We start from the raw sequence: 25,555 nt of genomic DNA, 5'->3' as shown, positions 1-25,555 counted from the left end.
TAACATTTAATCCTTTCCATTTTAGCATTAAATCTTTAGAAACTAGTTTTAAAAATAACCATCAAGTCACAGACAAATCATGAATAGCTGGGTTTATTTCAACAGTAAGTTTGAAACTCTCGCCTTAGGCAAGAGTACTACAGTAATTCTATCAGGAATAGACAATTTCCTACACTGTCAAATATATAAAAGTTTCTCTTGCACTTTCCTCAACACTGATCAACAAGCAGATCCAGTCCACATTTGCTTTGATCAATCTACTGAGTTAACCCGAGCTTCTTCTTCAGAGACTCTGGCATCTCAGGTGGAGGAGGGCGAGGGAGCCTGAAGTAGACCTTCACAGAGTCATAGATGAACCACTGTAGTGCAGTCAGAGTGCCAATCATGATGATACGGGCAAAGAGTCCCTTCCATACACCTGGTTGAAACATAACACATGAATGAGAAATGAAATATACCTAAGTGTTACTCTTGGTTTAGAGGAGCAAAAAAGAATCCTACCTTTAAATCCAAGTCTCTGGAGGACTTGAGAAGCACTGCTACCTTTCTCTTTATTCAACACAGATACCACAGAATCAGCAGGGTGAGAAACAATTGCACAGAAGACTCCAGCTGAAAAAAGTCAAGATAAATAATCCAGCATGGGATCAATTTAAAAAATTCATTAAGACAACCAACAACCTTTTCCTGATTTTTAGTTATTTAAAAAAAAATGAAATTTAGAGTGAGACGGACAAAAGTTATATGGCAGTCTACCCCATGTAAAACAATCCTCCAAAAATCTTTATATTCACATTTTAATCAACACTTTCTTTGTGTTAAAAATGTATTCTTGAGGGGCACCTGGGTGGCTCAGTCAGTTGAACATCTGACTCTAGATTTCAGCTCAGGTCATGATCTCGTGGTTCCTGAGATCAAGCCACACGTAGGGCTCTGCGCTAGAAGTGTGGAGCCTGCTTGGGACTCTCCCTCTCTCTCTCTGTCCCTCCCCCGCTCACACTCTCTCTCAAAATAATTAAAAAAAAAAAAAAAAGTATTCTTGAAAAACAGACCAAAAACCCAAATGATGAGGGAGTGAAATCAATACATGCCAAAACTTAAGACATGCAAACGAGAAAACAATTCTTTCAGAATCTAACAAGTATTTATGAATCCTAGAAGGCATATAAAATGCTATGGGAAGACTTCTTTGGAATACTTTTTTCCTCACAAAAAGAGGCCAATAATGGAAATGATTATTTGTTCTTAATTTCATAAACATGCTCTAAATAATTCATACCTATGTAACCTGCCACAAATGTTACAACCAGTTGCTCTGGCTTTGAACATTCACTTCGGGGCTTGGGAACCACAAACTTGTACAATGCTTCAACAGTACGTTCAAAGCACGCAAATTTCATCATGGTGTATGGTATCTGTCTCATCCAGAGAGGAGCAACTCCCTTGTAGAATCTAGGAAATCAGGAGACTTATTTTACTCAGCTGTCTTTATTCATCTAGCAGAGATTTTCATTATTAACAGAAGTGTCCGCACACCAGTCGAGTCCTGATAGCAAAAAAAAATGGCAGCACAATTGCATGTCATTTCTATCAGAACCTAGGACTAACATGCAGGTATATTTATCTCACATGCCAATGACTCAAGCACCTTTGACTATACAACCGAAGAAGTTGCTGGATGTTTCTCTGACTGGAACTACAAGAAACAGAAAGTTTACAAGTAGAACTCAGTTCAAGATTAGCATCCACAAAGGTGGATCTAAGGAAGCATGTTGTGGCCAGACTATATGCCAATTCTTAGCTGGTAAACACAGATGACAATTCTAACAAGCTCTTCCCAGAAGTTAACAGTTAATGTCAAATATCGAGTTATCTGCAGACTGACCAGTTCTTTCTTAAGAAAAACCTGTAATTCAGGGCTCATGCTATGTATCAACTTGTCCTTGCCCCTGTTACGTTCTACTTAAGGGAGAAACAGACATTAAATAACATAATAGTTTAAAAAAAAAAGTTTGGTAGGTTTATTGCTAACAAAAGCACTTCCCTTCTTATACTATAACTTTAGACAAATGTTTACTTACGCTTTTAAACCTTCTTCTTTATACATTTTGGGAGCTGCATCCCTCAAAGTGTTGGCATAACCTGGTTGGGTTTGAATTCGAACCTTAGCAGCTTCCATAGGAGCCAGGGCAATGTCAGCAAAGAATTCAGCACTGGCAGAGGCAGCCAAATACAGTGATGTGCGCCAGAGATAGGCATTCTCCTAATTGAAAAGCGTAAGAAGGAACATGTACTGCTGCTGCATTGGCTGTTTTCAATTAAGGGACAATTCAAGGAAATAGTTACATTTCAGGATGAGACTGAAAGTTTATAATCTCTCATAACCTTATCAATCATAGTACAATGTGAATTATTCTTTGAACATCTAGGTGCCAACATCTAGTTGGCCCTTGAACTACACAATGAATCCGAGACCTCTTTAAAAAACTCAAAATCCAACTTACTTGGGAATGAGCACAGTAGAATAAAAACAGCACTGAAATTTTAAAAAATGTATTTTTTCTCATTCGGTCTCTCCTGATTTAAAGCATGTTGCTTACCCTTTTTGAGACCATTTCTTCAGTTCTAAAATAAGGTGAGCAAGACAAAAAAAAACCAAACAAACAAAAAGATCCTTTTCGGTCTTAAACTTTAAGTTAAAGCTTAGGACTTCAATTTCAAAGTTAAATTACATACCTCTCCAAGCATGTTGCTATACAAGACTTTGAAAACTTCATAAAAGCCAAACTTGCAGAGCCCCTGCATAGAGTAGCCAATGAAAGTCGGAGCCCATCCTTTAGCCAAACCACGAACACCATCCTCTTTCAGTGTAACTGAGAATCCATTAAATATGCCCTTGTACTTTTGGGGGTCCACCTTTATTTAAAACAAGAAGAAAAAAATTAATTTAACCAAAGAGCTATCGCTTCTCATAAATATTAAATTTTGCTATTATTAGTCTTTCCTTTTGGCTCTATAATAAACTTCAGTAACTACACAAAAGATAGGTAAATACAAGTTCACTGCATGATATCAACTGAATATCTAGAATTATCTTTGTAAATGTAACTTTATACATTAAGGTCTTTCAGTCAGAATTAATTTGGAGGGCTACTTAAGATGGTAAAATTCCTAGAAACATACATAAAACTGACTCAGATTTTTCACCATCCAACTCTACCACTTTAAAAAATTTAGTTTTAAAGCTACTGCCTAGGTAATAAGTAAGTCTATATCCCTAATGTATGTTAGCCTGTTAAGCAGTTTATACTACGAAGTTTTATGAAGTTAAGACAAATTTAAAAAATACAAGCTGAGAAGGTACATGGACATAATGAGAATTTATCTTTTGACTTAAGAAATTAAATTCACTTCAAGAGACGTGTGTAAGTTTCAGCAAAGGTATATTTCATATCCATTCTATTAACTAATGGGAAAAGAAAAAAAAATCTTATTTCACTATATCTGCCAGTACTAAAATGGCTGCTATACATCACCTTCCTGCCTGCTAACATTATTTCACTTTCCTTTACTTCACCTTCCTCTCTCTTTTAGGTAAGTGGACTTCTAATCCTGTTTGGGACAAATAAATTTTTGACGTTTGATTATTTTTTTTCAATAATCCTAATTTAAAATATTCTAATTGCAAAAAACTTTTATGTAAATATACAAGAAGCTATGCCTACATAATTTTAACACTAAAATAATGAGTATTTTTTTAATGTACATAATGTTCTGCCCTGATCTTATCAGTAAACAGGGACATGAAGTTACTTCAAAAATACACAAATGATTACCCACTCTGTCATGTAACTGCTTATAAAATGACAATTTGGGAGCATAAAGAACCGGCAGGCCTTGAAGAGGAACTCTAGTCAAAACAGCCCAGCAGCAAAACAAAAAAAAACAAAAAAAAACATTTATAGCCAGGGTTTGGGATCCAAAAATCTGCCTACAATTTTATTTTTCAAAGAGAGGCATTCCAGGGCATCTGGCTGGCTCAGCCTATGGAGCATGCAACTAACTCTTCATTGCAGGGTTAAGTTTGAGCCTCATGTTGGAGGTTACTTAAAAATAAAATCTTGAGGCACACCTGGGTGGTTCAGTCAGTTAAGTGTCTGACTCTTGGTTTTGGCTCAGGTCATGATCTCATAGTTTCACAGGTTCAAGCCTCACATCGGTTTCTGTGCTGGCAGTGTGGAGCCTGCTTGGGATTCTCTCTCCCTCCTCTGCCCCCCACCCCCTGACTCAAGCAGTCTCTGTCTCTCTCAAAAAATAAACAAAACAAAACAAACAAAACCAATTAAAATAAAGATCACGAGTTAAGAAAATTTGGGTTTGGTTTCCTGAAGTTTCTAGCAGTTGTAATGTCTTCAAATTTGTGAAGCTCTTTAAAAGTATTTGCAATTAAATCACACATGGAAGATACATTCAATGTTGCCGTCTCAATACAAACCTGCATACGGCATTTCACTAAATCCAGAGGAACGACAGCAGTGTGTGTCAGACCACAACTTAAGACCCCACCAAAGCCACACAGTGCATAAAACTTCATGGAGCCATATTCGCAACTGTACTCTGTAGTAAGACAAGACACACCATGCACTTCAATATAAAACTCATGTTACTGGTTATCAACTTACCTCCTGGACAGTTAGGTTTCCACGCAGCTTGTTAGATGCTTACGTTTTACAACTTAAAAGCCATGCTTCAAAAATACACTTTTAGTCCAGCATGCAAAACAAACCTGCATTCTGCATTTAACCAGATCTAGAGGAACCAATGCTGTATGTGTTGTGCCACAGCTAATAATTCCTCCAAGTCCACAAAGGATAAAGAATCTGCCAGATCCATAGTCACAGCTATACTGCTCTGTTTGGTTGAAAAAAAAAATCAGGTAAATATTTCTTCAGAGATGACTAAGGCCATGGGAATGAAAGAGAACTAAGATTCCCTGGGAGATAATGCTATCACAACTGAACAACTTTGGCCACTGTTTACAATGAAGTTGAAAGATAATTTTCCACCTAGTTTAACAAGACATTTACTACCAAAATCAAAGAATCATTTAGATTATGAAGGTACTATGAGACATTACCTATTACCTATTTTGCCATACTAAATGTTTCCTACAACATTAATAGCTCTTCCAATTAAAATTAAACTTCAAGTTATTAAGTGCTAATAAAAACACACTTCAGAGTACAAACTCAGAGCACTGGACAAGTAAAAAGCTTGCAAACTTCTAAGTATACCCCAGCCACTAACCAATACTATCTCCACCTATGGATTCATGTAAGTATAAAACGAAACAAATTCCTGCAAATACATTTACTACTACGCAACAGTATAAGGACTTTTTTATCCACACCAAAGACATAACAAAACACATAAAGGATTTAAAAAGTTTAGATTTTACAGGCACACGATATAGATAACATCTACAGGACTCCTATAATTTGGTGTTTGGATTTCTCTGTACATTACACTCCGCTGGGATTCAAAACACACAATTAAAGTTGAGTCTAATCAAAAAGAATCCGGAGAGATAAGACTAAAGGGATCCCTACCAATTACTATGGCCTTTTAATAGCCTATCTGGGGCTGCTGTCACCTCCTCTACCAATTACATTAAAACAAGAGACCCAATTATCTCTTACACCTTGGGTCAAGGAATATTAGACTTTGGGAATACTTATGAGAGGAAGGAGTATTTTTAATAACCAAAGTCAAATCAAGTAACAGACAATACAATTAGAAAGAACTGCAGGTGGCCTGCAGCTACGAAGGAGAGAGCACCCAACACTTAGCCCGCTGACCGGGCAGGTTACTGAGGAGAAGATAAGACGCTAGTGACGGCCTCTATAGCTTTACTTTCTCGAGGACGTGGAGGTCACAGACGGAACTGTGCCTAGGCCGTTCCACGCCCTTGAGAGAGGGCCAAGGATCCGACACACCGCCTTAGGGCGGAAAGGGCTGACATCCTAGGGCAAGCAACTGGGCGCCGTCCTGTGGTGCAGAAAACCAAGTGTGTCCTTCTCCGTCCTCTAGGCCACAAAAGCCGAATGAGCCACGAGGAACATAACGACCGAATCGGGCTAGGGTCTAAACTCACCTTCCACAGCGGCTGCTGCCAGATTGCGGGAGCGGCGGGGCGGACCCGGAGGCCCCGCGGGGCTGCTGCGGGGGCCCGCGAGGCCATCGTGTACCAGCTGCAAGTGGGGCGCGTTGAAGGGGTTTGCCCGCGCCAGATGCGCCACAGACGAGAACATCTTCCTAAGGGAACAGGGAGCAGCGGTCAGAAGAAAGGCAAAGAGACCCGTCAGACCGCCAAAGTCACCGGCACCCTAGGACCCCGACACGGGCCTTCCTTCTGACCGCCTCCGCGCCCTTGAGGAGGTCATGGCGGCCTCCACAAGGAAGGAGGTCGACCAGGCCTGCAGTCTAAGCAGCTCCCCACAGGGATTCCATTCCCCGCACCCACTGGGGGGAACACCCGGCACACTCACTTTCTAAGATGGCGAACACACAACCGCTCCTTCGGAAAGGCTGCGGCTCACAGAGGCCGAACGTCCTCCTGGCCCTTAGATCTGTGCCCTTCGCGCGACGTCAGCGTGACGCACGTTACGCGTCACTACAGCTGGGGCACCCATTGGCGGAGAAGAGCGCCGGTGCCGTGGCGTCATCACGTTCACCTAGCAACCGTATCCCCGCCCCCGCCTGCCCCGGCACTTCCGGCCCGGCTTCTGCGCCGGAGGGTTCGTTCTGCGCAGGCGCACATTCCGGGGCCGGATTTTTGAGTGGTGTGCGGTAGTGCTCGGTGACCTCCGGTTTTTGTCTGCCTTCACCTTCAAGAGTCTTTCTTTGACGCAGGAATTCCAGACTTTTACATTTAGATGAGTCCCAGGGTGGTAGTCATTTAAACAGAGAAAAAAGACCCCTGAATGCTTGATGATCCATTATTTCGGTGTTGCTGTTAGAATGTTACTGCAGTATTTTGTGTTAACAACGTCTGCCATTAAAGTACTTTTTTTTTAAGTTCCATACATTGACATTACACATAGACATGTCTGCATTTTCCAATAGACTACAGGAAAGTATTTCAAAAGAAAATGTGCAACAAGAGCTCTTTAGACAAGACAGCTTGGGGGTTCATCACAATAGTTTATATGACATATTAAAACATTCAATAAATGCATTTTAACACTACTTGATAAACCAGATTGAAAGTGATTGGCAGAAGATTTGTTCAATAAATTTAGAAAACCATCATTAGACTCAGTTAACTGGGGGAGTTTAGTAGTTTAAACTCCTGTTAGAATTCTGGCTCTGACCTTGTCCTGGCTCTTGATAAAGTAACTTTGGGAATTCACTTGATCTCTATAAACCTGTTTCTTTAAAAAAAAAAAAAAAAAAATTTTTTTTTTCAACGTTTGCTTATTTTTGAGAGACAGACAGAGACAACACATAAGGAGGGGAGGGGCAGAGAGAGAGAGGGAGACACAGAATCCAAAGCAGGCTCCAGTCTCTAAGCTGTCAGCACAGAGCCCAACGCAGGGCTTGAACCCACAAACCATGAGATCATGACCCAGGCTGAAGTCAGACATTTAACTGACTGAGCCACCCAGGCACCCCTGAACTTGCTTCTTCAAAGTAGCATGGAAGCAGGGAGCAGCCCCATCGGCTTGTACCGTTGTACAGAGCCTGTGCTTGATTTAATGCTCTGTTGTCACCATTTTGGAATTCTTAATAATTTGTGAACAAGAGGCCTTCATTTTGCACTGAAATTACAAATTACAAATTACCTGGTCCTGGGATGAGAGTAACATCCATCTTGCAGAGATTATGAGAACTCAATGAGACAATGTCTAAATATGGGGATTTTAGCCAAGAAGCAGAGCTGGTGAAGGGGTCACTGGATGGTAAGTTACTAAGAAGGTAGGGGAAATCTTGCTAAATTGACCTAACAGGATTCTTACTGAAGGCAGGCCAAGATAATCAGATATTACTTGGGGGATGATGAATTTGATAAGGTATTGAGGGTGATCAGATATCATGCCTAGGTGGGGTGCCTGGCTGGCTCAGTTGATGGAGCATGTGACTCTTGATCTCAGGGTTGTAAGTTCATTCCCCATATAGAGTGTAGAGATTACTAAAAGAATAAGTAAATTAAATAGATAACAAGGTTGGGAGATTTTTTGCTAACCTAAGTTACTAAAGTGACAATTCTTTTTTCCCCCCCATTTTATTTATTTATTTATTCTTCATCATGGTAAGTGTTCTCTTTTAAACCCCATCCCTATTTCACCCATCCCCACACACACCTCCCCTCTGGTAACCATCAGTTTGTTCTCTGATGTTAAGAGTCTATTTCTTGGTTGTCCCTCTCTCTCTCTCTCTTTTTCCTTTGCTGATTTGTTTTGTTTCTTAAATTCCACATATGAGTGAAATCCTATGGTATTTGTCTTTCTCTGACTTATTTTGCTTAGCATTATACTCTCCAGCTCCACCCATGTTGTTGCAAATGGAAAGATTTCATTCTTTTTGACAGAATTCTTGCTATAGGTGGGCTCTTGGAGGACATGTCCAAGGACAGTCCTAATTGAAAAGGAAGCTCAGAGGAGCCTAACTAAGGTCTGGTCAAGGAGAGAATCTTTGTCAACACTTTCCTATTCAGGGAGCACCTGGCTGACTCAGTTGGTAGAGCATGTGACTCTTGATGTCAGAATCATGAGTTTGAACCCCACCTTGTGCAAGGAGCCTGCTTATAAAAGAATAATAATTAAAAAAAAAAAAAATCTTTCCTATTCAGTGTACCAAGTCTGACATTTTAATTTCATTTAATATGAGCTACCAGTGAATTTAAATTTCAGCTAAACTGTCAAAGTCCCTCTCAGCCATTTGAGCTAAAACGATGGACTGAGACACTGTTTACTGTACCCATATCAGTAAGTTTGGCTTGGTCTGGGTGCCTGGGTGGCTCAGTCGGTTCAGCGTCTGACTTCAGCTCAGGCCATGACCTCACAGTTCATGAGTTTGAGCCCCACATTGGGCTCATTGCGGTCAGCCCGGAGCCCGCTTTGTATCCTCTGACCCCCTCTCTCTGTTCCTCCCCCACTTGCGATCTCTCAAAAATAAATAAACGTTTAAAAAATAAATAAAGTGGGCTTTATCTACCATTATATTCATTCTGTTCCATTTTAGTTATCACTACTTATAAAATTGTCTCCAAATTTAAGAGCATAAAACAATAAACAATTATTATCTCACATTTTCTGAGGGTCAGGAATCTGGGAGAGGCTCAACTGGATGGCCTGGCTCAGGGTGTGTCATGGGTTCGCTGTCAAGTGTTGGTTGGGGCTGTGGTCTCTAGGGCTGGAAGACGTGATTCCAAGCCCCCTAACTTGGCCATTGGCAGGACACTCCAGTTCTTTGTCAAATGGACCTCTCCATAGAGCTGCTTATGTCATGGCTCCCCCAGAGTGAGTAATTCAAGGAAGACAGATAGCAACCAAGAGAGAAGCTGCAGTGACCTTTATAACCTAATCTCAGAAATGACACACCAGCACTTCTGTGTTTTATTGATCACAGTCCAATCCAGATACAATGTGGTAGTGTGGTAGGCATCTTTGGGCCATCCTGGAGGGTGACTACCATGCAGCCAACCCAGCATTCTTTGTCTCCATCCCCATACATGTTGCCCAGGTTTCTGTCAATATAAATTTTGCATACTATTTATCTTCTAGGATCCCCTGCAATGGGTATAAAAGCTGTGAGAGGTGCTGATAATAAGTCTTGAGGAGGATCAGCAGACCCTACAAGGCAACTAACTACCTCAGGATGGGTCATTACAGATTTTACAGGTAAGGAGAGACTAAACTCCTCAAGCAAAGGAGGAAGGGCTGTTAATGGCAAAAGAGGTCAGCAAATTTAGAAGTTCACGATCTTAGTGTCATCAATCTGCCCATAGGTGCCCATTACCATTCCAGTATTCAGGCTCCCACTGCTGCTCAAAAACAAAAACAAAAACTAATTTTAACATGAGACCTTCAAGATTGGAAATTCAGTTGTAAATCAGGAATAGATTTTGGATTTGGTAAGATTTCTGATCCTTCACTAGAACTGAACATTTAAAGCCCTAAGCTCATCATTTCTTTTCCCGCAGTTATCCAACATAATTAGGATAAACCAACCAACTCCATTGTATTTCTTATTTTTGTTTAAAAATTTATAGAAGCATCTACATGGTTATCCAAAGCCTTGCCTTATTTAGGCACTTGATTACAGTTGTCCATCACCATAGGTGATGATTTAAGAAACTTTTTCGTAATGAATCCCATGCACAACCAGTGTCACCTTTATCATTGACAACTGGTCATCAGAGCCTTTAAATCCAATCAGATCAGATAACCCAGAACAAATTCATAGAACCCATTTTGAAGGTTTAGTTTTTCTGGAATTACTTCCAATACCATTGTCTGTATCGGAGTTTGACCAGAGAAGCATAATCACTATGAGTCATATGAAATAAGGTTTATTTTAGGGACTAGGTCTTTAAAATTGTGGGAGCTGGAGAAGAAGTTTCCTCAGTGTCTGGGGTTTCATCTGAAATTGCAATAAATCGATAGAGCGTACAATCAGGCAGGAAAGCTGGACATGAAGTGAGGATGAGCAGGGGCAAACTGGAACCCACAAAGACAAACTGGATCTCAAGAGGATAAACTAGACCATGCATCTGTTTCTTACTACCTACAATGTCAAAAATGCAGTTACTGCAGGAGCCATGCTGCAAGTGCTCATAGGAGCCAAGGTGCTGCACATGCATCTGGGCCAGGGCTCAGAGAAACTGAAGAAGGTCCTGGAGTTGCTGAAAGAGTTCCTTACTGGGCCACTGCTCCACTCCCAGGTAAGCCAGCAGATCAACATCTGTGTGCGTGGGCTGCTGTAGCGCCTCACATCTTACACGGACCTTCAGAGCGTAAGTGCTTCACTTCTGCCTTTGAAATCCTGCACAGATTTCCCTTGTGGCCAATTCTAACACAGAACCGTATTTGAGAGATAAACAGAATTGGAGATGCTAGAGAAATAGGACATTCAAATAGAACTTTCCAACAGGCGCTTGTAAACTTACTAGAGGTTAACACTTAGCGATTTGAGGATCATCCCTGCATGGGCAAATCACAGAAAATCCTTACATAATTCCTACCACAGCCATCTAATAGAGGGATATAATAAATTATGCAAGGTAGACTGAAGTTCGTTTTCCTAAAAAAGGGAAAAAACAACAAGTAATATCCTCAAGCACCTTAGATACTGTCTTTTTTATTAGAAAAATTTTTTAATGTTTATTTATTTTTGAGAGACAGAGACAGAGCACGAGCAGGGGAGGGGCAGATAGAAAGGGAGACACAGAATCTGAAGCAGGCTCCAGGCTCTGAGCTGTCAGCACAGAGCCCAACACAGGGCTCAAACTCACGAACCCCGAGATCATTACCTGAGTCAAAGTCAGACGCTTAATTGACTGAGCCACCCACGTGCTCCTGATTAGAAATCTTGTTTGTTTATTTTCATGTCTCCATAAAGAGAATAGGGAGAAATTTATCTTTTTCTATCTGAAATAAGATAAAATGGACTTCACAATGGGGCTGTAATTTCCATTCTGAAAAGTTTTAAAAGTTCCAATGATCACCATCCTTCTTTGGAAGGGTATCCTAGGTTGAGCCTAGAGTACCGTGGTGTAAGACTGGGGGCTATCCCTTTACCAAAGTACATCCCAAGAGTACAAAGTGCGCCCTGAGCTCTGGCGCCCAGGTAAAGACACTTGAAGTTACCCATCTTGGTGCAGGGGAATGAAAACTGTGGCAGTTCTATCTGCATATTCAGGGATATTGTATTTTATAGGAAATAAAGGCAGGGGAATACTCTTACCTAGTCTTTATCTCTTGATATTTTGAAATTTCCTTCTTTCTGCAATTAAAAGCATAAAATATGTTTTATCTCAGAGGAGAAGCATACCTAGATATGTCAGACCCTAAAATAGTCCTCATAGAAATTGCACATATAGATGGCAACTTTAGTCACTCAGTGGCTATAATCTACTGCCCTGACAACTTTTTAAAAACTTTTTTTTAAAGTTTATTTATTTTTGAGAGAGAGAGAGAGAGAGAGAGAGAGAGAGAGCGCCACAAGCAGGGGAGTGGAGGGGCAGAGAGAGAGAGAGAGAGAGAGAATCCCAAGCAGGCTCAGCATGGAGCCTAGTGCAGGGCTTGAACTCACGAACCAACTCGTGAACCATGAGATCATGACCTGAGCTGAAATCAAGAGTTGGAGGCCTAACTGACTGAGCCACCCAGGTGCCCCTACCCTCACAGCTTTTAAAGTTTATTTATTTATTTTGCAAGAGAGAGAAAGTGCAGGAGCCTGAGCAGGGGAGGGGAGAGGGAGCATGAGAAGAGGAGGGGAGGGGCAGAGGGAGAGAATCTTAAACAATCTCCTCATGGTCACCGCAGAGCCCAGCGCAGGGCTTGAACACACAAATCCTGAGGTCATGACCTGAGCTGAAATCAAGAGTTGGACGCTAAACGGACTGAGCCACCCAGGTGCCTCCACCCTGACAACTTTTAAGTGAGGCCTTGTGGTCACAAGTTAGAAGTTACCAAATATGGTTTCTCATCAATGCACCTGGGGGGCTTTTTAGACACAGATGTTCTCAGACCTCAAAAGATTCTACTTAGTAAGTCAGATGAGGAGTCCTGGAATCTGCCATTTTTTAAAGATCCCCAGGTGATTCCTATAAACAGCCAGGTTTAGGAACCAATAACCTAAGGAACTCAAAGCATGAGCCCATAGAACGAGTCTGACACAAGTTTCCTATCCCTAAAATGAGAGAACATCCTGAGTTACCTGGTTTGCCATGGATGTAAAGTGCTCAGTTACTATAAGGGAATCTCCGTTGATCTGGTTTGCTTCAAACTGTTCACATTGTTGTCGCACGCACAAGAACCACGTGCACAGTTGTGGTGTATACCATCAGTGCTCCGTACAAAATGGGGCAACTGCTTAAGTATAAAAGGAGACAGGGCATATCAGTGGTTCATAGATGGACAATAGCCACAGGCTTAGTAACAATACAAGAAATTTTAGAGAGAAATATATATACTCAAAGGACAGCAAATAGAAAAGTAGTGAATAGGGGCGCCTGGGTGGCTCAGTTTGTTGGGCCTCCGGCTTTGGCTCAGGTCATGATCTGACAATCTGTGAGTTTGAGCCCCACATCTGGCTCTGTGTTGGCAGCTCAGAGCCTGGAGCCTGCTTCGGATTCTATGTCTCCCTCCCTCTCTCTCTGCCCCCCTCCCCCTCATACTCTGTCTGTGTGTCTCAGGAATGAATAAGCGTTAAAAAAAATTAATAAAAAAGTAATGAATATAAAATGAAGGAATTAAGCTTTACTGAAAGGAGTAGAAATAGTTCCATTCAGCCTTAGAGATGTAGGACAGAGTATACTTAACAGCTAAGTTTATGCAGTGGGTCATCATGAACTGAAATGTGTTGTAGTTTTGTTGTAATTCAAACCTCATGTCACTTATGAAATATTTTTGCTCTAGATAACTAAGGGGCCTATTCACAAATGAGTACAGTTGCATTGTAGCCAACCCTAAATGAAATTAACCTAATGTCAACCCCTAAATGAAATTAAAATTTGTAAACATAAAGAAAGTTCAGGGAAAATTCTGCTATTATATCTCTAAACTTGGAAGGGAGTCCATTGGGAATAGCTTTAGGGAGTCAAACACATTGTTTAGAGAGCTATGACTTCAAATGTTAGTGGAATTAACTGACTGACTTTATTCTTCTGAAGGAAACTGAATGTTGCTGACTGTTAACACAATCACAGTTAACTTACATAACACTAGCAATTACTCAAATTTTCTATCCTTTGTGTTGCTTGGAAATGTGGGAAAGAAACTTTTTTCCTTCTTTTGATTTCAAGAATGTCAATTTGAAAAATATTTAAATCATCTATCACTTAAATTACAAAGTAGGAGAAAATCAAAATAGGGTTTTGTCAACTGCCTAATTTACTTACCTAGGAAATTTATATGGTGGAATAATTTGTTCCTGGGTGTTTGATCAGACTAGATGTCTGAATTAAATAATCAATATTATTCACTTCATTATTTAAGTGGTATGGCTGAAGCTTAGGAACCGACTTTTTATTTTTTAAAAAAATATGATGGGGCACCTGGGTAGTTCAGTCGGTTAAGCGTCCTACTCTTGGTTTCAGCTCAGGTCATGATCTCACAGTTTGAGAGTTCGAGCACCATGTCGGGTTCTGTGATGGTAGCACGGAGCCTGCTTGGGATCCTCTCTCTCCCCTTCTCTCTCTGTCCTACCCTGCACTCTCTCTCTCAAAATAAATAAACATTTTTTAAAAATATGAAAAACACCTGAAGTCTGTGTACATAGAAATATAATTACTCTTAAAATTTTTTAACTTACTTATTCTTTAAAAATTTACTTATTTATTTGGAGACATGGAAAGAGAAGTGGGGGAGCAGCAGACAGAGAGAGGGAGAGGGAGAGAGAGAGAATCCCAGGCAGGCTCCGAACCATCAACCCAGAGCCTGAGCCCGATTTGGGCTCAATCTTACAAACAGTGAGATTATGACCTAAGCCGAAATCAAGAGTCAGACACTTACCTGATTAAGCCACCCAGGTGCACCAAATGGCGATTTCCTAACTCTATCAGTCCTATATTTATTATTCTACAGTAAGGAAGTGCTTTACTTCCTCTTCATTTATTTAATTATTTATTTATATTTCTTTCATTTATTTAATTATTTATTTATATCAGTGTGGACTAATGGATTCCTGTCATATTCAATGAGTTATAATCTAATACAAACATTCTTTTGGTGTTTATATTAACACAGATTTGGCCTATAAAACCCCTTTAAGCTGATCCTGTATTCTTTTGATAAGTCCCCATCAGTTTTTGAGCACTTTGTTACTTTGTGGTACAGCAAGTGTACCAGATTCCTCCTATTTATTTATTTATTTATTTACATTAAAAAATATTATTTTTAAGTTTTTACTTAAATTCCAGTTAGTTAACAGTGTAATATTAGTTTCTGGTGTACAATATAGTGATTCAACACTTTTATACCACGCCTGGTGCTTATCACAACAAGTACACGTCTTAATCCCCATCACCTATTTCACCCATCCTTCCACCCCTTCCCCCAGACTCATCTACTTTTTTCTCCCCCAGCTCTGGAATCAGCCTTTTCTCCAAAGAGCTCTGGTTCTCTTTAGAGGAGAATAACATTTGATCCGAGACCAAAATGTGCTTATTGCTCTGGGATGTTATTGCTTCTAGGCTCTCTCAGCATATATACATACACACACAAACAAATTTAAATCAATCTATCATATTTTCTTTTAAAACCATGAGTTCATGCTAATATCTCCAATTCCAAACCAGAATACCACAGGATTCATTCTAGCCTTTTTTCCTTTCCACATTTATAATTCCCGTCTCTGATAGAGATGAAACTGGTTTTCATTATCTTCAATATATTGCCTCTTATTCGTTCATTCCCCCTGAATGTAACCAACTTTCCAGTCCTCCCGGCTGCCTCCTTGGCATCAACCTTACAAATCCTGTTGACCCTGGCTATATGAAGTGAAGAAAACACACACACACACACACACACACACACACACACACACACACACACTTTTATTTATTTTTTTTGAGAGAGAGAGAGAAAGGGCGTGTGGAGGAGAGGGTCAGAGGGAGAGAGACTGAGAATCTTAAGCAGGCGCCACACTCAGCAAAGAGCCTGACACAGGGCTCTATCCCATGATGCTGGAATCATGACCTGAGTTGAAATCAAGAGTCCAGCGCTTAACTGAGTGAGCCACCCATGTGCCCCTTGCTGCAACCACTTTAAGTTTCTTTTTAATCTATCTATCCATCTATTGATGCCTCTGCCCATCCATTCATCTATATAATCTGAGCCATTTCAGAGTAATTTGCAGACTTATGTTTTACCTCTAATACTTCAGAATACATTTCTTTTTAAAGTTTACTTATTAATTTTGAGAGGGAGTGTGTATGCACACACACACAAGCCAGGGAGGAGCAGAGAGAGGAAGAGAGAATCTCAAGCCTGTGTGGAGCCCAACTCAGGACTCAAACCCACAGACTGTTACATCATGACCTGAGATAAAACCAAAAGTTTGGACGCTTAACTGACTGAGCCACCCAGGAACCCCCAAAATGGATATTTTCTAAATCCTTGTTCCTTCACATTTTTTGTGGTTGACCATTCCATTCTAACAATGAGCTTTCCTTGTTTATTTATTTACTATTTGTTTTTTGTTGGTTTATTATCAGTGTAAACTCTGGATTCTATTACCATGGATTCTGGTTATAACACATTACTGTTATTTTGATGTTCAGATTATCCCAGTGAGGGCCCCTCCAACCTGGCTTTTGTGTTCTTTTAACATGTTCCATCACTTTCTGAGTACATCTTTACTTTCTGATGCAACATATTCCTGGCTCACTTGTTCATTTTATGCCCTAGTCCTGGAGTTAGTCATTTCTCCTTGAATCCTACTTATTTTGGGCATTCTCAACTTCAGAACTGAACTCGTTCCATTTGCTGAGGCTGAGAAAGCATTTACCTACTTTACATTGTCTATGAGCTCATACGTTCTACAAGGGTCTGTTTTGCTCATCAGTGGATTCTCCACACCTAGAGCACCAGCTGTGCATATAAAAAGTGTTCCATAAATATTTGCTGAACAGTTTACATGCTGCCAAGCCTATCTTAGAGAAATCTTTGAGAGATATGGTTTCAATTTTAAGTTCAAGGATCACTACAGAGTAGTCACATTCTTTGCATTCATTTGTTATAACCACTTGTCATGCGACAGATTCATAGCTTAAAATAGATTATGTGTCTTGCCATTTACCTTGATGTTTTTATATTATTTTTAGAAGCCAACAGTTCAGTCTACAAAAATTTTTCATTGTCCCTTTTTCAAGACTGTCCTGTTTTCAAGATTTTCTAGATAGCTAGGAGTGATTTCAATAAATGTCATTCCTTTTACTGAGAATGAGGCAGTATGGACATTTTATAAAGACTGAAGTGTTCATTCAAAGTGGATGGTTGAGTATTTTATGCTTGTTTTCCTTGATGAACTGAAACTACAGTCATTTTATCATTAAAAAAAACCCACATGAGTTATTTTAACAGAATATTTAATATGGGAATTGGTTAAACAGGCACTGGAGAACTGAAAAGGCACAAAACACCGAAGTCACAGATAATAACCACAGAAAGCATTTACTACCCCTGCTGCTGGAGGAACACAGGAAAGAGGCAGGGGATATTAGAACTTAACAGCTAGGAGGAGGGGCCTTCTGGAATTGGGACCCAAACCTCTGAGAAGGCACCGCCTGACTGCTGCTGGTGTCTCTGAGGGGACTCAATAAGGCTGGTTCTGGAAATGCTAGAAAAAACTGGGAACAGGAAATAACTGTTGCTGTCAGAGTGAAGGAGTGAAGATGTGAAGGATTCTAACGGGAACAACAGCAAACTCCCAACTCCCTAGTCCTGCCTTTCATTCTGTTCTAGCACCCCCTACTGGTGGAACATAAAATAGTTTTTTGCTCCTGTCAGTACTAGGGCTGAGTGAGTGTAGAGAAGTGGATTTAGAGCCAAGAGACAATCACTTGGTAGCACAACAGTTATAGAATCATATTGATACACTTCTACTCTGAAATGCTATGCTATCTATAGAACATTTGAATGTGTACTTGATGGATTTTACATATATATTTAAGTAATCTCTATACCCAAAGTGGGGCTAGGCTAGAACTCACGATCAAGAGTTGCCATGCTCAGGGCGCCTGGGTGATTCAGTCGGTTAAGCGTCCAACTTCGGCTCAGGTCATGATCTTGCAGTTTGTGAATTTGAGCCCCCATCGGGTTTTCAGCTGAGGAGCCCGCTTGGGATCCTCTGTCTCCCTCTCTCTGCCCTTCCCTTGCTCACACATGCACGCACTCTTTTTCTCTCTCAAAAATAAACATTAAAAAAACATAAAAATAAAAAAATAAGGTGAATTGATAATCACTGGCTGTTTTTTAAAAAGAAGAATCGCAGGGGCGCCTGGGTGGCTCAGTCGGTTAAGCGGCCGACTTCGGCTCAGGTCATGATCTCACGGTCCGTGAGTTCGAGCCCCGCGTCAGGCTCTGTGCTGACAGCTCAGAGCCTGGAGCCTGTTGCAGATTCTGTGTCTCCCTCTCTCTGACCCTCCCCCATTCATGCTCTGTCTCTCTCTGTCTCAAAAATAAATAAACATTTAAAAAAAAAAATAAAAAGAAGAATCGCATGCCCTTACGACCGAGGCAGCCATGCACCCCAATTTGATGTATTTTTAAACTCAACTCTTTGTGTTTAACAATTGTTAAAGTCACGTCAAGATATATATGGATAATTTAGAAAGAATATTAAGATATAGAGCTGTCTTACTGTGAAGGAACTACATATAAAAAATCTGAATAACTCAGATTACAGATTCAAAACGAAGGTAGAATTCTGATCTCTGATTTGAGAAACAAATTATAAAGTTAGTGAATATAGTTTGATCTTGACAGAAACCTAATAAACTTGGAGACTTGCTTTTTAAGCTGCTGAAAGATTAGAAGTGAGAATAGGAGGGGGCAACAGAGAAGCTGTTATACAAGTCAGTTGACAACTACAAGGAGGGACAAATGACAAATAATAGGTAATAAAGGGAAGAACTAGAATAAAACCCGTAAACTAAAAATATACAGCTGGCTCCAGTCCCACTTAAGATTAAATGCCTTTGCATGGTACATGGTTACACATACAGTTTGACCCTTGAACAATGTTGGGGTTGGGAATGCTGACCCCACACACAGTCTAAAATGAGAGTATAACTTGTAACTCCCCCAAAACTTAACTACTAATAGCCTTCTGTTGACCAGAAGCCTTACCAATAAAATAGTCATTTAACACATACTTTGTATATGTATTATATACTATCTTCTTACAATAAAGTAAGCTAGAGAAAATATTAAGAAAATTGTAAGGAAGAGAAAGTATATTTACAATACTACCCTGTATTTATTGAAAAAAAAAAAATCCTCTAAGTAGACCTGAGCAGTTTAAACCCGTGTTGTTCAAGGGTCAATTGTATTTTTGTTTATCTCACAGACATACTACTAAAAGGAGGTGCAGAGAGAGAGAGGAAGAATACCTTAGCTATCAAGACATATCCTGACAATGTCCATCTATTAAAAATCACAAATGCATCTACCTTTTAGTCCAGTCATCTCACTTCTAGGAACAAAACAATGTATGCAACAAGATGATTCATTGTGGTATTAGTTATAACTACAACAGATTGGAAACAATGCATAAGTCCACCAATAGGGTTAAATAAATTCAGGTACAGCCATACATGGAATACTGTGCAACTGTGGATGAATGGAGGGATAGATAGATAGATAGATAGATAGATAGATAGATAGAACTGGAAACTTTTGTACTGATGTAGAAAGATCTCCAAAATACTGTTAAATGAAAAAGTAAGATATATACACAATAACACAATATAGTATCATTTGTGTTAAAGAGGGGTAATTGTGTGTGTGTGTGCGTATAATGTCTCTGCAAAGATATACACACAGAAACTAATAACATTGGTTGCCTATACAGTAGAAAATTGAATAGCTGGAGGTCATGAGCAAGAGGGAAGCTTTCACTATATCTTTTTTTTATATATTTAAACTTTTGAACCATTTATATGTATTAGTTTTTTAAATCTTTAATTTTTTTTTTTAGAAAAAAGAAACAAAAAAATGATTACCCTGATGTTTTGGATATTCCAGGATTTACTATATGTAAGTTAGTAATGTAAATGGCTCTGGCTACAGTACACTACTGTATTTATCGAAAAAAAATCCTGTAAGCAGACCTGTGCAGTTCAAACCTGTGTTGTTCAAGGGTCAATTGTATTTTTGTTTATCTCACACCCTAAAAGGGGGTGCAGAGAGGAAAGAGGAAGAATACTTTAGCTATCAAGACATATTGTCCTGGGCCGCTTGGGTGGCTCAGTCAGTTAGGTGACAACTTTGGCTCAGGTCATGATCTCTCAGTTTGTGAGTTTGAGCCCCGTGTTGGGCTCTGTGCTGACAGCTCGGAGCCTGGAGCCTGGAGCCTGCTTCGGATTCTGGGTCTCCTTCTTTCTCTGCCCCTCCCCCACTTGTGCTCTGTTTCTATCAAAAATAAACAAATAAATAAATAAAGACATATTGTCCTGATAATGTCCATCTGTCAAAAATCACAAACATAATAAAAGAGTTATGCTGTCATTAGTAAATTATCCTAAATTGATTTTAAAATCTTGATAATCAAGTTATATTATATTGGAAATTATAAGGCATCATTAAGGCTGCTTATTTCCTATTTACTGACTTTCTATTAGTCTACCTTTATGCTCATTTTAGTGTAATGATGATGAACATAATGTTTGGAATGTAATAGCTTTGTAAGAAAATTTTAAGTAAATTCCGTGCCACAGGTGGGGCTCAAACTCACAACCCCAAGATCAAGACTTGCATGCTCTACTGACTGAGCCAGCCAGGAACTCCCTAACACATTTTTAATCCAGCATGGAATAATAGCAACTCAACATTGTTTTTAAAATCTTATTTTTGGGGTGCCTGGGTGGCTCAGTCGGTTAAGCGTCCGACTCCAGCTCAGGTCACTATCTCACAGACCGTGAGTTCGAGCCCCGTGTTGGGCTCTGGGCTGATGGCTCAGAGTCTGGAGCCTGCTTCCGGTTCTGTGTCTCCCTCTCTGTCTGCCCCTCCCCCATTCATGCTCTGTCTCTCTGTCTCAAAAATAAACGTAAAAAAAAAATTTTTTTTTTAAATCTTATTTTTAAGTAATCTCTACACCCAATGTAAAATTCAAACTTACAAACCGGAGATCAAGAGTCACATGCTTTACCAACTGAGCCAGCCAGGAACCCCTAGCAAATCAACATTTTAAGTGTTATTTACAAGTGACAGACTCTACTTAGTAAAGTTCTCCAATAGTAAGAAATACAGGTTTCCTCCTCTACCCAAAAGTTTGCTTTAGGCCACTTTGCTTTTACAAAATACCTGCCTTTGTGCCTGGTTTTCCCTAATCAAAAGAAATCCAAAGGGGATTTCTGTTTTTACAAAATGGTAATGGCTTCTTCACTTTAAGCCATAATGGTTTATGAAAGGTTTGATAGGAAACCTTTTGGATGGGGTTGGTGGCGTGCAGGGGGCAGGGCAGGGACCTGTATTACAAACTACAGTGAGTTCCACAGCGACATCTAGTGTGTCCTTCTTGTAAAATTGCTTGGTCTTGCATATTTCTGATAGAGTAGCTTGTGGCCATATGACTAGGCACTATTTTTGAAGTCTTGAAGGAAACAGCCTAACAAAAGTCTGTTTATTAATCCTTATTATCATTTTTTAGATTATAGTACAGAATGTGGTATTGTTTGGGGTTCTCATGGTACATATTGTAGCTGGACTAGAATTTACTACAGCAGGTGACACTGCAGTGTAAAAGTTATGTTTGATTGTTTTACAAATTTACTGTAAAATTTACATAGTTTATTGGGAAAAAATTAAAGAAGTTTTAGTCCATGTGTAAATGTTTAAATTATTAAGAACTGTTCAGTTCAAAGCTGCCTCATTCAAGATACTGTAATAGGAAAATGTTATAAAAGGGACCTCTGTACATTCAACAAAAATTCTATTTGTAGGGGCTCCTGGCTGGCTTAGTCAGTGGAGCATGTGACTCTTGATCTCGGGGTTGTGAGTTTGAGCCCCCTGTTAGGTGTGGAGATTACTTAAAAAATATATGTTTATATATATTATATATATAATATATATAAATTCTATTTGTAGAATGTTGAGAAGCTTCTAAGAAATCACCTGAGTGACTAATAAAGGAGTAACAGACAGTAATAGATGTATGCCTTGGCAGTACTAACGTTCTATTTAGTATGATAAAAAGGTCCAAATAGCTCCAAAGTGACTTGTTTACAAAGACAAAATGATCCATAAATGACTATTTACTGATAATGCCATATAACTTTTTCCTGTTATAGTTATTTGGAATTGTCTTAGGAAAAGTGTCACTGTTACTATGATAACTGAAAAACGAATACCTTAGTGTTATGTGTCCAATCCAATTTAACTGAACAAACTTCCCTTGAAGCCCTTCTGCCCCCTTAACCAAAGAGAAAATTGGATTTATTCTGTTACCTGATTATGGCGGCCCTCATTCTATTAATCAAAGCTATCTACCAAATCCTCACTTAACTAAGGAATTGAGTCTGAATGTTTGGAGTTACTTGGTTGTGCCTGGTTGAACATTCCTTCGTTGTTATCACAAGTAAAAATATAAACCCTTTGGTTAGATTCGCTTTCAAAATTCAGTCTTGATTAGTACCTATGTGGCCTCTTGATAATTACTTACTCCATTTGGGCTATAGTTTTCTCAGCAGCTAAATGAGGATTTAATCAGCTTTCCTAGAGATCAACAAGTAGTGATGACAGTAAGCATTCTTATTTAGTTCCTAAAGTAACTGTTTAGAAACTATTTTTTAGTTCCTATTGTTTTACTTTTAAGTGTAGTATTTCACTGTGGGTTTTTGTAGGCTTTTGATAGTTAACCTTTATCAGTTAAGGACCCTCCCTTCTTTTGCTAGATTGAAAATTTGTTTTGTTTTTTAAAGTTTTGTTTTTTTTTAAATTTACTTCTGTGTGGGAAGGGGCAGAGACAGGTAGAGAGAGAGAATCCCAAGCAGACTCCACACTGTGAGGGCAGAGACTGATGCAGGGCTCGACCTCACAAACCATGAGATCATGACCTGAGCTGAAATCCAGAGTTGGACGCTTAAATGATTGAGCCACCCGTCTCCCCTGGTTTTTGCTTTTTTAAATAATGAGTGGGCATTGAATTTTATTGAATGGTTTTTCTGTATCTTTTGAGATTGCATAGTTGAAATTATAAGGAGCAACATGCTTAAAAAGATACAGGATTATGAGTTCATGCTTTTTTGGACCAAATAAAAACAACTCACAAAACCGGCCAAACTTTGAAAACATGGTATACCATTTGTAGTTAGAACAAAAATTGCACAATTAGCACAGAATAACAAGAGAATATTAAAATAACATCTTCTATGCTTGCCCCACTCATTTTCCTTAGGACACAATTTCAAAATTCATTGATTCAGATGCAACTGATTTAGTTTTTTGGATTTTTAATTGTGGTAAAAAAAAACCCCACATATTTGTGATCTTTTTTTATTTTAGTTTTATTTTTTAAAACCTAACAAGTAGTACTTTTATAATTTTTTTAATGTTTTATTTTTATGTTTTTGAGAGGAGGTTTGGAACAGAGGATCTGAAGCAGGCTCCACGCTGACAGCAGAGAGCCCTATGAGGGGCTCGAACTCATGAACTGTGAGATCATGACCTGAGCCAAAGTCAGATGGTTAACCGACTGAGCCACCCAGTGCCCCTTAACCATTTTTAAATGTACAGTTCTGTAGTGTTAGGTATATTCACATTGTTGTGCAATACATCTTCAAAACTGTTTTGTCTTGCAAAATTCTGTATCTGTTAAACAACTCTTCGTTACCCTCTCCCCCAAGCAGCTTCTGCAACCACCATTCTACTTTCTGTTTCTATTAATTTGGCTACTTCAGATACCTCATATAAGTGGAATCATACAGTATTTGTCTTTTTGTGACTGGCTTACTTCACTTTGTACAATATCCTCAAGTTTCATCCATGTTGTAGCATGTGATGGGATTTCTGGGCTTTTCAAGGTTGAATAATATTCTACTGTATGTACATCACATTTTGTTTATCTATTCATCTATTTTTCTGGATATTTGGGTTGCCCTCTTCTCAAGGCTATTGTGAATAATGCTGTTATGAACATGGGTGTGCAAATATCTTTTCAAGATCCTGCTTTCAATTCTTTTCAATATGTATCCAAAGGTGTTTAGATCATATGGTTAATTCTATTTTTAACTTTATGAGGAATATCCATACTGTTCCATAGTAGTTGTACTATTTTACATTCCTATCAATAGTATGCAAGGGTACCAATTTCTCCAAACCCTCACCAACACTTATTACTGTTTTGTTTTCATTTTATTAAGTTTAAAATTTTTTTAATGTTTATTTTTGAGAGAGAGAGACAGAGAATGAATAGGGGAGGAGCAGAGAGAGAGAGGGAGACACAGAATCTGAAGCGAGTTCTAGGCTCTGTGCTGTCAGCACAGAGCCCAGAGAGGGGCTTGAACAGTGAGATTATGACCTGAACAAAGTCGGACGCTTAACTAACTGCCTGAGCCACCCAGGCACCCCTAATTTTAAGTTTTTTAATTTTAATGCTAGTATAATTAACATACAGTGTCATATTTGTTTCAGGTGTACAATATAGTGATCCAACAGTTCTATACATTCATTACTCAATACTCATCATGATTAGTGTACTCTTTAATCCCATAACCCTCCCACCTCCCAAACCATCTGTTTGTTCTGTATGGTTAAGAGTTTGTTTCTTGGTTGTCTTTTTCTCCTTTGTTTGTTTCTTTTTGTTTGTTTTTAAAGTAGGCTCCACACCCAATGTGGGGATCAAACTCATGACCCTGAGATTAAGAGTGGTACGTACCGACTGAGCCAGCCAGCTGCCCCTGGTTGTTTTGTTTCTTAAATTCCACACTTAATGAAATCATATGGTATTTGTCTTCCTCTGACTATTCCATTTAGGATTATACTTTCTACATCCATCCATGTTGTTGCAAATGGCAAGATTTCAGTCTTTTTTATGGCTGAATAATATTCCATCATACATATATACCACCTCTTTTTTATCCACTCATTAATCGAGGAACACTTGGGCTGCTGCTATATCTTGGCTATTGTAAATAATGCTGCTGTAAACATAGGGATGCATATATCCTTTCGAATTAATGTTTTCATATGTTTTGAGTAAATACCTGATAGTGTGATACCATGTCATAAGGTAGTTGTATTTTAAAACTTTTGAGGAACCTCCATACTGTCTTCCACAGTGGCCACAATAGTTTGCATTCCCATCAACAGTGCACAAGTCTTCCTTTTTTTTCCACATTCATGCCAATACTTGTTATTTTACATAGTGGGTTTTTTTTTAATATATTTTTTTAAATATTTATTTATTTTTGAGAAAGAGAGAGACAGACGTGAGCTGGGGAAGGTGAGAGAGAGAGGAAGACACAGAATCCAGAGCAGACTCCAGGCTCCGAGCTGTCAGCATGGAGTCCAACATGGGGCTTGAACTCACAAACTATGAGGTCATCAGCTGAGCCAAAGTCAGACGCTTAACCAACTGAGCCACCCAGCCACCCCAACATAGTGGGGTT

The 25,555-nt window shown here is 39.3% G+C and overlaps 1 protein-coding gene and 1 non-coding gene across 3 annotated transcripts; both read right to left on the bottom strand.

Moving 5' to 3' along the window:
• Positions 1–77: 77 nt before the first annotated feature.
• On the bottom strand, positions 78–6,677 carry SLC25A3 (solute carrier family 25 member 3). Of its 2 annotated transcripts, none has more exons than XM_060656687.2 (8): positions 6,549–6,677; positions 6,155–6,315; positions 4,787–4,911; positions 2,737–2,916; positions 2,082–2,263; positions 1,280–1,452; positions 502–612; positions 78–418 (listed from the first exon to the last, which is right to left on the bottom strand). In XM_060656687.2, exons 2-8 carry the CDS (start codon positions 6,309–6,311, stop codon positions 258–260), a joined length of 1,089 nt encoding a protein of 362 aa, XP_060512670.1. In that variant the 5' UTR covers positions 6,312–6,315; positions 6,549–6,677; the 3' UTR covers positions 78–257. The 2 variants fall into 2 exon arrangements, with proteins under 2 accessions (XP_060512670.1, XP_060512671.1); XM_060656688.2 differs by lacking the exon at positions 4,787–4,911 and adding an exon at positions 4,496–4,617 and having other exon boundaries at positions 6,549–6,676.
• On the bottom strand, positions 1,524–1,774 carry LOC132660494 (small nucleolar RNA SNORA53). Its single transcript, XR_009601834.1, has one exon. It is a non-coding gene; the product is annotated as a small nucleolar RNA SNORA53 (small nucleolar RNA).
• Positions 6,678–25,555: the final 18,878 nt, after the last annotated feature.

Source organism: Panthera onca, chromosome B4 (genome assembly GCF_046562875.1).
Source record: "Panthera onca isolate mPanOnc1 chromosome B4, mPanOnc1 haplotype 2, whole genome shotgun sequence".
Lineage (NCBI taxonomy): Eukaryota > Metazoa > Chordata > Mammalia > Carnivora > Felidae > Panthera > Panthera onca.
This window is presented reverse-complemented; position numbering and strand designations above follow the sequence as displayed.

What these genes read in the sequence shown, in the direction of transcription:
- SLC25A3 (XM_060656687.2), bottom strand. Translation starts at nt 6,311, where the DNA reads ATGTTCTCGTCTGTGGCGCATCTGGCGCGGGCAAACCCCTTCAACGCG. An exon ending in GGCAGCAGCCGCTGTGGAAG is followed by an intron (nt 4,912 to 6,154) that starts GTGAGTTTAGAC and finishes TCAACCAAACAG; the next exon opens with AGCAGTATAGCTGTGACTAT. An exon ending in AAAGAAGAAGGTTTAAAAGC is followed by an intron (nt 1,453 to 2,081) that starts GTAAGTAAACAT and finishes CTGATTTCCTAG; the next exon opens with ATTCTACAAGGGAGTTGCTC.